The sequence below is a fragment of the Hemitrygon akajei genome, chromosome 3, assembly GCF_048418815.1.
Source record: "Hemitrygon akajei chromosome 3, sHemAka1.3, whole genome shotgun sequence".
NCBI classification, from domain to species: Eukaryota; Metazoa; Chordata; class Chondrichthyes; order Myliobatiformes; family Dasyatidae; genus Hemitrygon; species Hemitrygon akajei.
The window spans coordinates 36,993,995-37,007,957 of NC_133126.1; the positions used below are offsets into that span (position 1 = coordinate 36,993,995).

The following is a 13,963-nucleotide window of genomic DNA, read 5'->3' on the forward strand; positions in this document are numbered from 1 at the left end:
ACACTTCCTCTCCACCCCACTACTTACTTGGGAAACTGAAGATTAACTGTTTTCTTAAAACACTGCTACTTTTGATCCCCCCCCCCACACAAAAAATCTGGACTTTTGATATGCTAACAGTTAACAAATGCCAAAATAAAGATCAAATTAGGATGTTGAGAAACTTAAACATGATGTTCCCAAGCAGCCATTTTGACTTTTGAATATTGCTTGAGATTCTGCTAAGAAAACATTTAATTTCCTGCCATGTACAAGATAGATTATATATGCTGCAGCTATGGTACATAAATGTAGCAGATTTATATTCACACGTGACAATTAACTAAGTGATTCGGGGTTGTTTACACCTTAGGATCCCATCATTTAACCAGACAGTTTGAGTTATACAAAACAGAAACAGACCCTTCCACTGATGCTCTACGGGGTACATAGTAATTAAATCTTTACCTATTCTGTTCCATTGCTGTTCTCGTTCCTCATAATACTTAAGTTTCTTCATTATAGGGAAGGAAACAGCATGGTAACAAGCCCTTTGATCCACTGAGTCAAAATTATCAACAAAATAGATCTTCCCATATTCTCATCAGTTTGCCCCCCCCCCCCCACCGCCTGTGATTTTACCATGCAGCAACCCACTGTGTGCAGTTTATGAAGGCCAAACTTACACATCTTTGTGAGGAAACCCAAGCAGTTAAAGGGAAAATGTGCAATTTTCAGAGACAGCACCCAAGGACAAGACTGAACCCCCATCTCTAGCATAGTGAGGCAGTGACTCTACCTGCTGGGCCACAGTGCCACAATTTTACATTTATTATTGATTTCCACAAAATGGTTACACAGGCGGTAGGCTCCAGATCACTGTATACATAAAAAGTCTTTCCTCACAATCATCAATTTATTGTGGTAATCATACTCAGCATTTACTCAGTCCAGTCACCACTCAAATATTCTATTTCAAACCAGCACAGAAAATTGAATGAAGAATTCTCATTAATTATAAAGATCCTACAAAAAAGAATAAACAAGTTAAACCCAGTAGTGTCAATCAACAACTGAAGCTAGTAATCTAGCTCAAAAGGCACATGATAGCTTTTGTGGGAAAGAAGTGTCATGTTAGCATAAGCGGCCCCAAATTTGAGATAATTACTTTTACAAGAGCAAAGACTAGCTACCTGAGAATGTTTTGTTAATGAATTGCTGATCATACTTCCACAATCTTTCTGTATTTTCAGTTAACCTAGAAATCCTGAATGTAAATGGAATATTTTAAATGGAAAGTTGTTAGTAAGCAAAGAAAGGCATAAAATTGCAAGTGCAGTATGGATAAATACCTATTCAGTACAGGCCATTCAATTAAAAATGGATTTTCACAACACGTTTATCCATATTCAAATATATTGTGAGAGCACAAGCTAACAGCAAAATGTAGAAAACATGTAAAAGTTAAAGCATCTAATCAATTAATTTCTGATTTAATCTAGAAGTGTTAAAGAACATACTGCAGTAAGAAACCCAGAGAAACTCTCTTCTTCTCTGAGTAGGATCCTCTTTCCCTACTTTACAAACTGAATTCCATTTCTCTCCCTCCTTTATGTTTCCTAGTAATAAACCTGTGAATTATAATCAATTTAGACTACACATTATCAAAGTATGACTACTTTATACAACCTAGAGATTCACCTCCTAACAGGCAGCCATGAAACAAAGAAACCCAAAAGAATCCATAAAAACGCTCCGTCAAACATTGAGGTACAAATGGGAAACTGGCAACTGAACTCCCCCTTGGGCTTCCAGGTATGATTTGTATACTGACAGGAATGACAATTAAATGTTCTTCATAGCAAATATTCATTTCCAATACTGCATCCTTATGCACATCTTCCCCAAGATTGGCTGCAAATGAGACTCCAGGATGGCACGTTGCCTCTCTGGTGCAAGGGTCAAGGATGTCTCTGAGCAGCTGCAGGACATTCTGGAATGGGAGGGTGAACAGCCAGTGGTCGTGGTGTACATAGGTATCAACGATATAGGTAAAAAAACGGGATGAGGTCCTACAAGGTGAATTTAGGGAGTTAGGAGATAAACTAAAAAGTAGGACCACAAAGGTAATAATCTCTGGATTACTACCAGTACCACATGCTAGTCAGAGTAGAAATAGGAGGATATTTCAGTTGAATATGTGGCTTGAAAAATCGTGCAAGATGGAGGGATTCAAATTTCTGGGGCATTGGAACCAGTTCTGGGGGAGGTGGGCCTGGTATAAACAGGACAGTCTGCATCTGGGCTGGACTGGAACCAACGTCCTAGGGGGAGCGTTTGCTACTGCTGTTCAGGAGGCTTTAAACTAATGTGGCAGGGGGATGGGAACAAGTGCAGAGAGACAGAGGGGTGTAAAATGAGGGTAGAAGCAAAAAGTAGTAAAGTGAAAAGTAAAAGTGGCAGGCAGGCAAATCCAGGGCAAAAAGCAGAAAGAGCCACTTTTCAACATAATTGTATAAGGGCTAAGAGTGTTGTAAAAACAAGCCTGAAGGCTTTATGTGTCAATGCGAGGAGCATTCGTAACAAAGTGGATGAATTGAATGTGCAGATAGTTATTAATGAATATGATATAGTTGGGATCACAAAGACATGGCTCCAGAGTGACCAAGGATGGGAGCTCAACATCCAGGGATATTCAATATTCAGGAGGAATAGACAGGAAAGAAAAGGAGGTGGGGTAGCATTGCTGGTTAGAGAGGAGATTAACGCAATAGAAAGGAAGGACATTAGCCTGGAGGATGTGGAATCAATATGGGTAGAGCTGCATAACACTAAGGGGCAGAAAACGCTGGTGTGAGTTGTGTACAGGCCACCTAACAGTAGTAGTGAGGTTGGGGATGGCATTAAACAGGAAATTAGAAATGCATGCAATAAAGGAACAGTAGTTATAATGGGTGACTCCAATCTACATATAGATTGGGTGAACCAAATTGGTAAGGGTGCTGAGGAAGAGGATTTCTTGGAATGTATGCGGGATGGTTTTCTGAACCAACATGTCAAGGAACCAACTAGAGAGCAGGCCATTCTAGATTGGGGATTGAGCAATGAGGAAGGGTTAAGTTAGCAATCTTGTCGTGCGAGGCCCTTTGGGTAAGAGTGACCATAATATGGTGGAATTCTTCATTAAGATGGAGAGTGACATAGTTAATTCAGAAACAAAGGTTCTGAACTTAAAGAAGGGTAACTTTGAAGGTATGAGACGTAAATTAGCTAAGATAGACTGGCAAATGATACTTAAAGGGTTGGCGGTGGATATGCAATGGCAAGCATTTAAAGATCGATTGGATGAACTACAACAATTGTTCATCCCAGTTTGGCAAAAGAATAAACCAGGGAAGGTAGTGCACCCGTGGCTGACAAGGGAAATTAGGGATAGTATCAAGTCCAAAGAAGAAACATATAAATTAGCTAAAAAAAAGTGGCACACCTGAGGACTGGAAGAAATTCAGAGACCAGCAGAGGACAAAGGGCTTAATTAGGAAAGGGAAAAAAGATTATGAGAGAACGCTGGCAGGGAACTTAAAAACTGACTGTAAAAGCTTTTATAGATATGTGAAAAGAAAAAGATTGGTCAAGACAAATGTAGGTCCTTTACGGTCAGAAACAGGTGAATTGATCATAGGGAACAAAGACATGGCAGACCAATTGAATAACTACTTTGGTTCTGTCTTCACTAAGGAGGACATAAATAATCTTCCGGAAATAGTAAGGGATCGAGGGTCTAGTGAGATGGAGGAATTGAGGGAAATACATGTTAGTAGGGAAGTGGTGTTAGGTAAATTGAAGGAATTAAAGGCAGATAAATCCCCAGGGCCAGATGGTCTGCATCCCAGAGTGCTTAAGGAAGTAGCCCAAGTAATAGTGGATGCATTAGTGATAATTTTTCAAAATTCCTTAGATTCTGGATTAGTTCCTGAGGATTGGCGGGTGGCTAATGTAACCCCACTTTTTAAAAAAGGAGGGAGAGAGAAACCAGGGAATTATAGACCGGTTAGTCTGACATCGGTGGTGGGGAAAATGCTGGAGTCGGTTATCAAAGATGTGATAACAGCACATTTGGAAAGAGGTGAAATCATCGGACAAAGTCAGCATGGATTTGTGAAAGGAAAATCATGTCTGACGAATCTTATAGAATTTTTTGAAGATGTAACTAGTAGAGTGGATAGGGGAGAGCCAGTGGATGTGGTATTATTTAGATTTTCAAAAGGCTTTTGACAAGGTCCCACACAGGAGATTAGTGTGCAAACTTAAAGCACATGGTATTGGGGGGTATGGTACTGATGTGGATAGAGAATTGGTTGGCAGACAGGAAGCAAAGAGTGGGAGTAAACGGGACCTTTTCAGAATGGCAGGCAGTGACTAGTGGGGTACCGCAAGGCTCAGTGCTGGAACCCCAGTTGTTTACAATATATATTAATGATTTAGACGAGGGAATTAAATGCAGCATCTCCAAGTTTGCGGATGACACGAAGCTGGGCGGCGGTGTTAGCCGTGAGGAGGATGCTAAGAGGATGCAGGGTGACTTGGATAGGTTAGGTGAGTGGGCAAATTCATGGCAGATGCAATTTAATGTGGATAAATGTGAGGTTATCCACTTTGGTTGCAAGAACAGGAAAACAGATTATTATCTGAACGGTGGCCGATTAGGAAAAGGGGAGATGCAACGAGACCTGGGTGTCATTGTACACCAGTCATTGAAGGTGGGCATGCAGGTACAGCAGGCGGTGAAAAAGGCAAATGGTATGTTGGCATTCATAGCAAAAGGATTTGAGTACAGGAGCAGGGAGGTTCTACTGCAGTTGTACAAGGCCTTGGTGAGACCGCACCTAGAATATTGTGTGCAGTTTTGGTCCCCTAATCTGAGGAAAGACATTCTTGCCATAGAGGGAGTAAAGAGAAGGTTCACCAGATTGATTCCTGGGATGGCAGGACTTTCATATGAAGAAAGACTGGATCGACTAGGCTTATACTCACTGGAATTTAGAAGATTGAGGGGGGGGGGATCTTATTGAAAGTATAAAACTCTAAAGGGATCAGATAGGCTAGATGCAGGAAGATTGTTTCCGATGTTGGGGAACTCCAGAACGAGGGGTCACAGTTTAAGGATAAAGGGGAAGCCTTTTAGAACCGAGATGAGGAAAAACTTCTTCACACAGAGAGTGGTGAATCTGTGGAATTCTCTGCCACAGGAAACAGTTGAGGCCGGTTCATTGGCTATATTTAAGAGGAAGTTAGATATGGCCCTTGTGGCTAAAGGGATCAGGGGGTATGGAGAGAAAGCAGGTACAAGGTTCTGAGTTGGATGATCAGCCATGATCATACTGAATGGCAGTGCAGGCTCAAAGGGCCGAATGGCCTACTCCTGCACCTATTTTCTATATATTTCTATCAGTAAGAGTCTTAAAGACAAAGTAAAAATTCAGATTTTCCACTTTTCTACACATTCAAATCTTCTTCAAATTACACTTTTACAACATTGTTGCTGCTAGGTTACACACAACAGAAAACTATTGTTGAAGGCTGATAGGTTACTTAAAATATCTGTCACTATTTCTAAATTGAACAACACAGAGAAGAAAATATTGCTCTAATGCATAATTCAAGCTTCAAAGGAAAATACACTGATGAAACGGATATGAACTGCTACAGAAAAAATATGATAAACTAATTATTTCACTGATCAACATACATAAGATGCTGCAGGAATTCTTTTTAAATCTTTTTATTAATTTTCAAGCAAGCATAATAAGAAAAACATCGAGTACAGAGAGCTTGAGAGTACATAATAGGTAAAAATACAAATACAAACAGTTAATAATCCACATATAATAGCCTCCCAAACTCATAGGTTACAAAGAATAGAAAACTAAGAAAAAAAACAAAAACAAAACACAACTAACCTAACCGACATGGGCTATTGTATTATATCAAGTACACACAGTAGTGTCAATAACTCCGCACCTCCATCCAACTAATTAAAGATGATAAGAATAAGGCTTGGGAAAGGTCAGTCTAACTCATATGAAAACGTTGGATAAATGGTCTCCAGGTTTCTTCAAATTTAACTGAAGGGTCAAAAATGACACTTCTGATTTTTTCTAAACTCAAACAGGAAATAGTTTGGGAGAACCACTGAAATGTAGTTGGAGGATTAATTTCTTTCCAGTTCAATAGGGTAGATCTCCTAGCCATTAACGTGACAAATGCAATCATCCACCGGGTTGAGGGGGATAAACGACTATTATCCACCATTGGTAAGTTGAAAATTGCAATAATAGGATGAGGTTGCAATTTGATATTCAAAACTGTAGATGCTGCAGGAATTCTAGTTTAGAAATAATACTGATCCTTTAAAAATAAAGAGAGAACCATTAGAAATGGTTGATAAATTTTAAATCATTTCTCTGTATGGCAGGTGAACATTTGGGAGTAATCCATTTACAAACATATCAAACTAAAACCATGGTGTTAAATTTCAGGATTATACAATTTAATGGTTAAAAATAAACGCATTTTGCTTGTGATTCTTTATGTCACTATAAACAGTTGAAAATTTTCACATTACAGATGAAAGCTAATTAACATTTTAGTTACAATCTTTTACATCAAAATTTGAACGATTTATTTTGTGAGAGAACCTTCGGGTTGACGAATAGCATTTTTTCTCACCCACAATACTTGCCTTTAGAAACGGATTATAACATAACGTAGAGAAAAATAAGACACCCCTTTGTTGACACTTATTTGAAAATCTAAAGCCTTCAAATCAAGAATGAATGGCAGTGTCATATAAGTATTACTGTAGGAAAACGCATTAACTGGTAATGTCATACCAAAGCAGTCTTATAACTGTTTTTTTACGTTCGACAATAAGTTAAATAAACAAACAGAAATACACCCGTTTCAAGAAAATAATTCCGAACAATAGCCCGCGCTTATTTACTACATATATTTCGTACTGTGGTAATGACTTGAACCATTCAAGAGACAAATCATGCATCTGTACTCTTAATTCTACAATCAGCCTCTTTTAACTTTTCATAACTTCATCCACTAATTCATTGGAGTTAATAAGGGCCCTTGGCCTATTTCAGGCACATCTATTATCACACATAAAACTGTAAGTTATCTCAGTTTAAAACAATTAAAACGTATACATTTTAGATCGTCACATCCCAACAAACTCACCTAACGAGAAGACGGTGAAAAACCGCCAAGCCAAAGATGAACAAACCGTCCAATTCCCTATCAAACACAAATACAAAACAGGTGGGCTATACGCAACTTCCGGCAGAGGTTAGGATTTTACTTCGTTTAAAATGAAGAATAATATTTAAATCGCATATTACGGAACTCTTTACGTGCTTAAATTCACAAGATCCTCTTGGTTGTTCAAATTTTTAATCAGGTTCTGCGCACAGATTTCTGCTTCCCCCAGAGCGACGCTGGGAATTGTAGTTTCAGGCCTCACGTTTTGACATACCAACCAGGGTGCCGGAACTACACTGGCCAGAGCGCTCGATGACATCGACGGGCAGCACCGCACCCGGATGGAGCGTCGATCGCCGCTCACCATGGAAGCGGTTCGAGGCGAGCTCGCGCTGTGTTCACGTGACCTGTGTTTGCCTGGTTACGGCCATTTTGTCGCGAGTTATTTCAAACAGCCGGGCGCGCGCGGCCGCGTCTGTGCGCGTGCGCGCGAGCGGAGGGAGCGGTGGAGTCACTCGGCCGGTTCTGAGGGACAGGCAGGCTGAGGGAGTGACAATGCGGAGGGAAAGTTAGATGCGAGCTATTGTGCAGAAAGGCAAATGTCATAAAAACGATTGGATGACGTCAGGGAGAGAAGTATGAAGCCCTGGAGACGGCGGCGTTTATGGTCGCGGACACTCGGCCGGGCGTTGCGTGTGGAGAAGTTTCATGGCAGGCTCGGTCGTTAAGTGCCTTCCGCCGGTGTTTCAGTGCGAACAGGGTGGCGGTGACCGCGGGAAGGGCAGCGACGTGGGCGGCGGTGGCTCCCATACTCGGGATGGCGTGATGTCGGCGAGGAGGAACGGCAGCCCGGCGGCTGCAGCGCCTTCCAGCCCCACGCTTGACATGGAAGAGGATGCGATTCTTCGGCAGCTCAACAGCCGGGCTTTGATCAAACGCACCGAGGCACTCAAAGCACTGCGTGTCAGCGTGAGGCAGAATGCAGGCAAGTTGGTCTTCGCCAACAAGAAGGATCTTTTCTCGGCTTTGAACGAGGTGCTGTTGAACAGCAGAGGGGAGGTCAAAACGGTATGCATTCAGTTAATATCAGAAATCATTCAAGGGTCGGATTCAGACCTGGATTACTTTAGGTCTGCAGTGTTGCCCAACCTTATACGGAGTTTGCGGGATGACAGTCCCAATGTGCGCAATGAACTCGTGCAGACTTTGCATGCTTATTTAAAATGCCCTAACATCTCTAAGGACGTTTTCTGGGCTTTGGTAGAGCATGGATTGGAAAGCCAGGATGCAGCTGTTAGGAAAGCTGTGACCATTGTTTTACCCATCTTACTCACTAAGGAGTTCAGAAGTGACAATTTATTTGATGTAACCGTCTGTTTAGCTAAAAAGCTAAATGATGATAGTGTGGACGACTCATCAGCTTTTGACGCCATGGGTCATATAAAACAACGTATTGGCGAAGAAGAATTCAACTCTTACTTAAAACGGTTGCCAATGTCTCTTAGAAGAAACTATAACAAGTTACTGGAAATAAAATATGAGTCACTGTCCAAGTTAAATGGTGATGCTGAACCTGAGCTCGAGTTAAGTAAGAACTTTCGGACAAATTCAGGGTTTCGTGGAAGATCTAGCAGTAATGTTAAAGATGTCTCTCAATTTCCCAGACCAGTTTCCAAAGACTGTAGCAACCTAGAGTTTCAAATAATTCCACAGGAGTTGTATGTTCGTCTTCTAGATCGGGAAGATTATAAAAGTAGAACACATGCTGTTGAAGAGCTGAAAACTGTTATTGAGGGCTTCAATTTTATGCCTTTGTCTTCTACAGCTATTTTGAGTTTTGTATGCTTTTTAAGTACTTTGCTTGATGATTCAAATTTTAAAGTTGTACATGGTAGTTTAGAAATCATCAATTTGCTGGTAGTTAAGTTAAATCATGGTGTGATAAATTATCTCAAGCCCATTACATCTGCAACAATAAAAGTGTTAGGTGACAACAAGGTTGTCACCAAGCAGGAGTATATGAAAGTCTTCATGGGCTTAATGAAGCAGATTCGTCCTCAAAAAATACTTGATATTTTGCTTGACAGTATAAAACATAAAAATTCCAAAGTTAGAGAGGAAATATTAAATATTGTCATAGCTTCACTCTTGACTTTTCCAAGTGAAGACTTTGATTTGCCCAAGCTTTGTCACATAATTGCTCCAACATTGACTGACTCCAAGAAAAAGGTTCGCCATGCTGCATTAGAGGCTTTTGCTGTTTTAGCTTCGTCTTTTGGTTCCAACAAGACGTCTTTGATTAAGGCAGTGGATGCTGTAGAACTACAGGATGATGGGGAGGGTGTAATGGCTGCAATACAAGCCAGACTATCAAGGCGAACTCTGCCAAAGTTAACTCCTCAAGGACTTGTAGAGTATGCAATACCAATGCCATCTTCTGCCCATGGTAGAGGAATGCATGTCCCGTTAGGTGCAGATACTGAATGGCTGCTGGCTGGTGGAAGAACCCCGAGTGCCCACAGTTATCATGGTGATCATGAGCCTCATTCTCTGGGATCACCCAGCCCCAATTCGGATGAATATACCTCAATTAGAAGAGTATTAAGTGCTGGCCGAGGAAAGAACAAGTTACCATGGGAGTGCAGGAACTCAACCTGCAAGGAAACAAGTCAGCAAACTAGATTTTCCAACGCTGCTCCTGCAGAACAGGTAAGAAGTAATTTGGGAGTAATAACCCTAGTAATGCAATAAAGTTAAAATATATTTGATATTATTTTGCACATAACAGTAAAACGTAATAGTTTGTCTGCTGTTACTAATTAGGCTAATTGCAAATGTAATGCCCTGGGAAAAGTTTCACTGTTAATATGGTTTCTCTGTAGTAGCAGGGTGTTTGAACACATCACGCAGCATCCACCCAATCAAGATTTCTTAGTTTGGCCAGGTCAGAGGCTGTCTTCTCCTAGATTAACACAGCTGGCTGAACCTGAGGGTTACACAAGCCAGTTTTAGGGTGATGTATAGTGATACTGAAAACTTTTTTAATGAAGAAAAGGTTGCAGTTCTCCTTAAGTTATGTACCTAAGGACACAACAGAATGCAGATACTAGCTGACACCACAGGTCTTCAAATGAATCTTTACTAATACTGTAGAGGGTTAATGAGTTGAAGTTTTTAAAATTAGTTTCTTTTGAGCAAATGTAATATTGCAACATAGTTGCATAGGTGGTGTTGGGATCCTCTGTACATAATTGAAAGTGAATGCGGCATATTAAAATCTAATTTACAAGTGTAGCTTTAAGTATTTTAAGGTACCAAATATGATCCATTATAAACTTAATTTTAAAAAGGTATTAAGTTATGTAGTGTTCCTATCACTAAAATAGTTACAGACTAGAAGTAACTAACAGAATTAAAGTAAAGATTATTGGGGGGGGGGGGGGGGAATAATCCTTTCTAAAAGAGGAGCTTTTGTAGTACAGTTAGCTTCTTGACTAGGTATTGCTTTTAATACACTGTCATAAGAGTTCTATAATTTTGCATCCATTTCATGACCCGTCTTGTTATCTTGAACTCCCTCAAAAGAGCTATCTTTTATGAGGTAAACAAACTATCTGTGTTAATTTAATGGAAGCAAACTAACTGGGTTGAAACTTTCCACTGTAAAGGAAGCAATTACTTTAATGAAATTAAGACCATTCGACATAAAAGCGAATTAGGCCATTCATCCCATCGAATCTGCTCCGCCATTCCATCAAGGCTGATTTATTATCCCTCTCAACCCAATATTGCTGCCTTTTCCCCGTAACCTTTGACATCTTTACTAATCAAGAACCTATTGACCTCTGCTTTAAATGTACCTAATGACTTGCCCTCCACCACCATCAGTGCAAGAATTCCACATATTCACCAACTTCTGGCTAAAGAACTTCTTTCAAATTTCTGTTATAAAGGGATGTTCCTATGTTCCTGCTGCCCTTGACCAACCTGATGGAGGTATGCTATAATATCTTAAACTTGTACCAAGAAAAAATTTAATTAGTGTCTTTAGTGATCTGCTGATGAAAGATTCTGCTTCACTATACTTTTATTTGAATATACTTTTGAAACTGCATACTTGTAATGTAGGGTAATGTGGCAGGCCCTATACTTGCAGTTTAAGACACCAAAGGGTTCTTAAAGACTTAATGTATGGTGTAAACACCAAAGACAAAAATAAAATTGAAGAGCTCATTTTGCAATGGAGTAATAGCAGTATGCGGTCATTTTTCCTTCACATGAGTCTATCTAGAAAAGCTCTTTAGTGGAAGGTGATTGTAGAAATCAGTGATTGATCACCCTAAGATGGCTGTTTGACACGTTAACAGTGGAAATGCTCTGGTGTCTCGGGTTTAATAATCTGAAACAGATAGTTTGTGCACGTGAGTGTGACAATAGTAATCTATCCTTTTTAACACTGCAAAATTGACAAAACCTATTGGGACTATCTTTGATAATTTGCTAATTTTTATAAAAAGCCATACATTACATTAATTATATTATTCCGTGTGTGTGTGTGTGTGTGTGTGTAGCTTTAATTACATTTCCATCCGTAATAAGTTTGGTGTACTGTTTTTAAATGGAATTGCTTTGCAGTTGAGCATTTTCTCTAGCTTTTAAGTTGTTGCCTCTGATGAAGACATTTTGTTCTGTGCAGTCATAGATGTAGATTTGGATCTAAGCAGCACCAGCAGAATACACAATCATTACTGTTATTCTGAAGAATCTAGTTCAGATTTAAATGAGACTAGGAGTTTATTAAATATTATATGGAATTGTTTACTAATTAAGTTTTTTAAAATAAATTTTAATATTTCATATAAAATATCATTGCCTTGAAAATGTCCTAATTTTTCATATTTAGTTTTCTCCCCTATGTTTACATATTTTCTGCTTTGAAATGTATTTTAGAACAGTGAAAACAGCATATCTTCACTGTATTTGTTTTGCAATAACTTTTTGCTTCAATTAGGAAGATGAATTTCAAAAACTCGTAAGACTTAGTAAACAGAGATTTGAAAGATTTCATAACTAGTGACCTGTATAGAACTAAATATTTGGGTCAGATGAATTAATTCTATTAATATACATGATAGGTTAACTAGATATACAGGTGATAGTCACATGTGGAGTTGCTGCCATTGATTTCAGTAAGAAGTTGTAATTCAATAAGTTAAAAAAATCACAAAACATTATCGAAAAATGCTTTTGTTTGTAGTTTTAAAGGCTTTCTTTCATTTTGCTGATTGATGACAAACTCGTGCTTCTTCACAGCCAGCAAGTAGAAATTACTGTATCCAGACTAATTCCTTGGAATTCCAATTGAGTTCATGCTGTACTACTACAAATGCTTTTGTTAAAATAAAAATGGAGATTTATTGATGTGTGTTATTCTCAATGTCTCCCAGATGTTTGAGATAAGCTTGGGGGAGGAAGCAAAAAAATGCACTCTGTAACAATGTTGCTAAAATTATCTTACGTTTGGTAATAAATAGATTAGGATGGATAATCATATATATCATGCTATCTAGATTTTTTCTCAGTTATGCTTTTATTTTAAATGTTATCTATAACATTTATAGATGAAAAACATAGATACAAAAAGACCAATTAATTAAAGTTTTAGTTTCTACCTGCAACACTGCAACAACGATGCAGCACAAATGATTAATTATGCATCATTGTTGCTAGGCAAGTTATTTTTTTAGGGATGGAAAGCTGTATTAATATCAGCTACTTATGTGTGCATTTGAGTTTATAATCATTGCTGTAAAGATTAAATTAACAAAGAAGTTGTGAATCACAGAAACGAGAGCAAGTTTTTTTTTCCCTCAGTATATCCCAGTATTCTTTAGAGAAGTATATAGTATTTATAGCAATTCACCGTTGAATGGTTTTGCTTTGACAATGACACTGTTTAACAACGTGTAATGTAATCTTAGATTTCCATTTGACTTCAATCATGAGCAGCTTGCCTAAATGTTTTTCATATGAATTTGTGTTTGGTACAAAAAAAGTTATGAGGATGATTAATGCTGAAGAATAATGCAGAAAAATAAATCATAGACACACTTTTAAAATATTTGTGTGGAATGGATAGCTTTAACATCCTTATCTATAACATGTTTAATGTAGGGAAGTTTGATGTTGGTCTTTCTTTTAATGCAGGCATAAAATTCAGAAACTAAATTGAAATGTTATTAATCTGAGCGATAAACAGATAACCAAACCTTTTATATACTCTAGTCAAAGTACAGTTTCATTTCTAAGATATAGTATTAAGCTGAAGGGTGCATTAATATATTTCATATAAGAATTATGCAAGGATTTTAAATCCAAATTTAGCCCATACTATTCAAGATAACACCTGATACTTATTGAATCAAAGCATGACTATAAATACTAAATCACATTAGACAAGCAACTACAGCGAAAGTTATGATAGGTGCAATGCAATCATAACATAACAAACGCAACACTAAATAATAAACATAACAATAAATAGTTAAACACAACAGCCACATGTCAGTCAAAAACAAGTTATAAGTGTCCAGTGCAAGTTAAAAGTGTCCAAAGCAGGGTCAGGTAGAGCAGCTTTTTAGCACATTAACACATATTTGACACATTAACTGGCTATTTTCAATTATAGTATAATTTTTTCTTCAAACTACAGTGG

General features: G+C 38.5%; 2 protein-coding genes across 12 annotated transcripts in view; one reads left to right on the forward strand and one right to left on the reverse strand.

The window, feature by feature from the left end:
* The window catches only part of LOC140724869 (kelch-like protein 28), a 41,035-nt gene extending 33,650 nt beyond the window's left edge, over nucleotides 1-7,385 (reverse strand). For 4 of the 11 annotated variants that reach the window (XM_073039595.1, XM_073039594.1, XM_073039599.1 and 1 more), the window contains exon 1: nucleotides 7,228-7,385. The gene's annotated coding sequence lies outside the window, so the exon portion shown is untranslated. Of the gene's footprint in view, nucleotides 1-1,172; nucleotides 1,247-7,227 lie in introns of all 11 variants that reach the window. The other 7 variants (XM_073039592.1, XM_073039588.1, XM_073039589.1 and 4 more) reach the window with 4 other exon arrangements.
* A 339-nt stretch (nucleotides 7,386-7,724) lies between these two features.
* The window catches only part of LOC140724871 (TOG array regulator of axonemal microtubules protein 1), a 73,514-nt gene continuing 67,275 nt past the window's right edge, over nucleotides 7,725-13,963 (forward strand). The window contains exon 1 of the mRNA XM_073039601.1: nucleotides 7,725-9,957. Within this exon, the coding sequence (XP_072895702.1) occupies nucleotides 7,957-9,957 (2,001 nt within the window). The 5' untranslated portion in view covers nucleotides 7,725-7,956. The remainder of the gene's footprint in view (nucleotides 9,958-13,963) is intronic.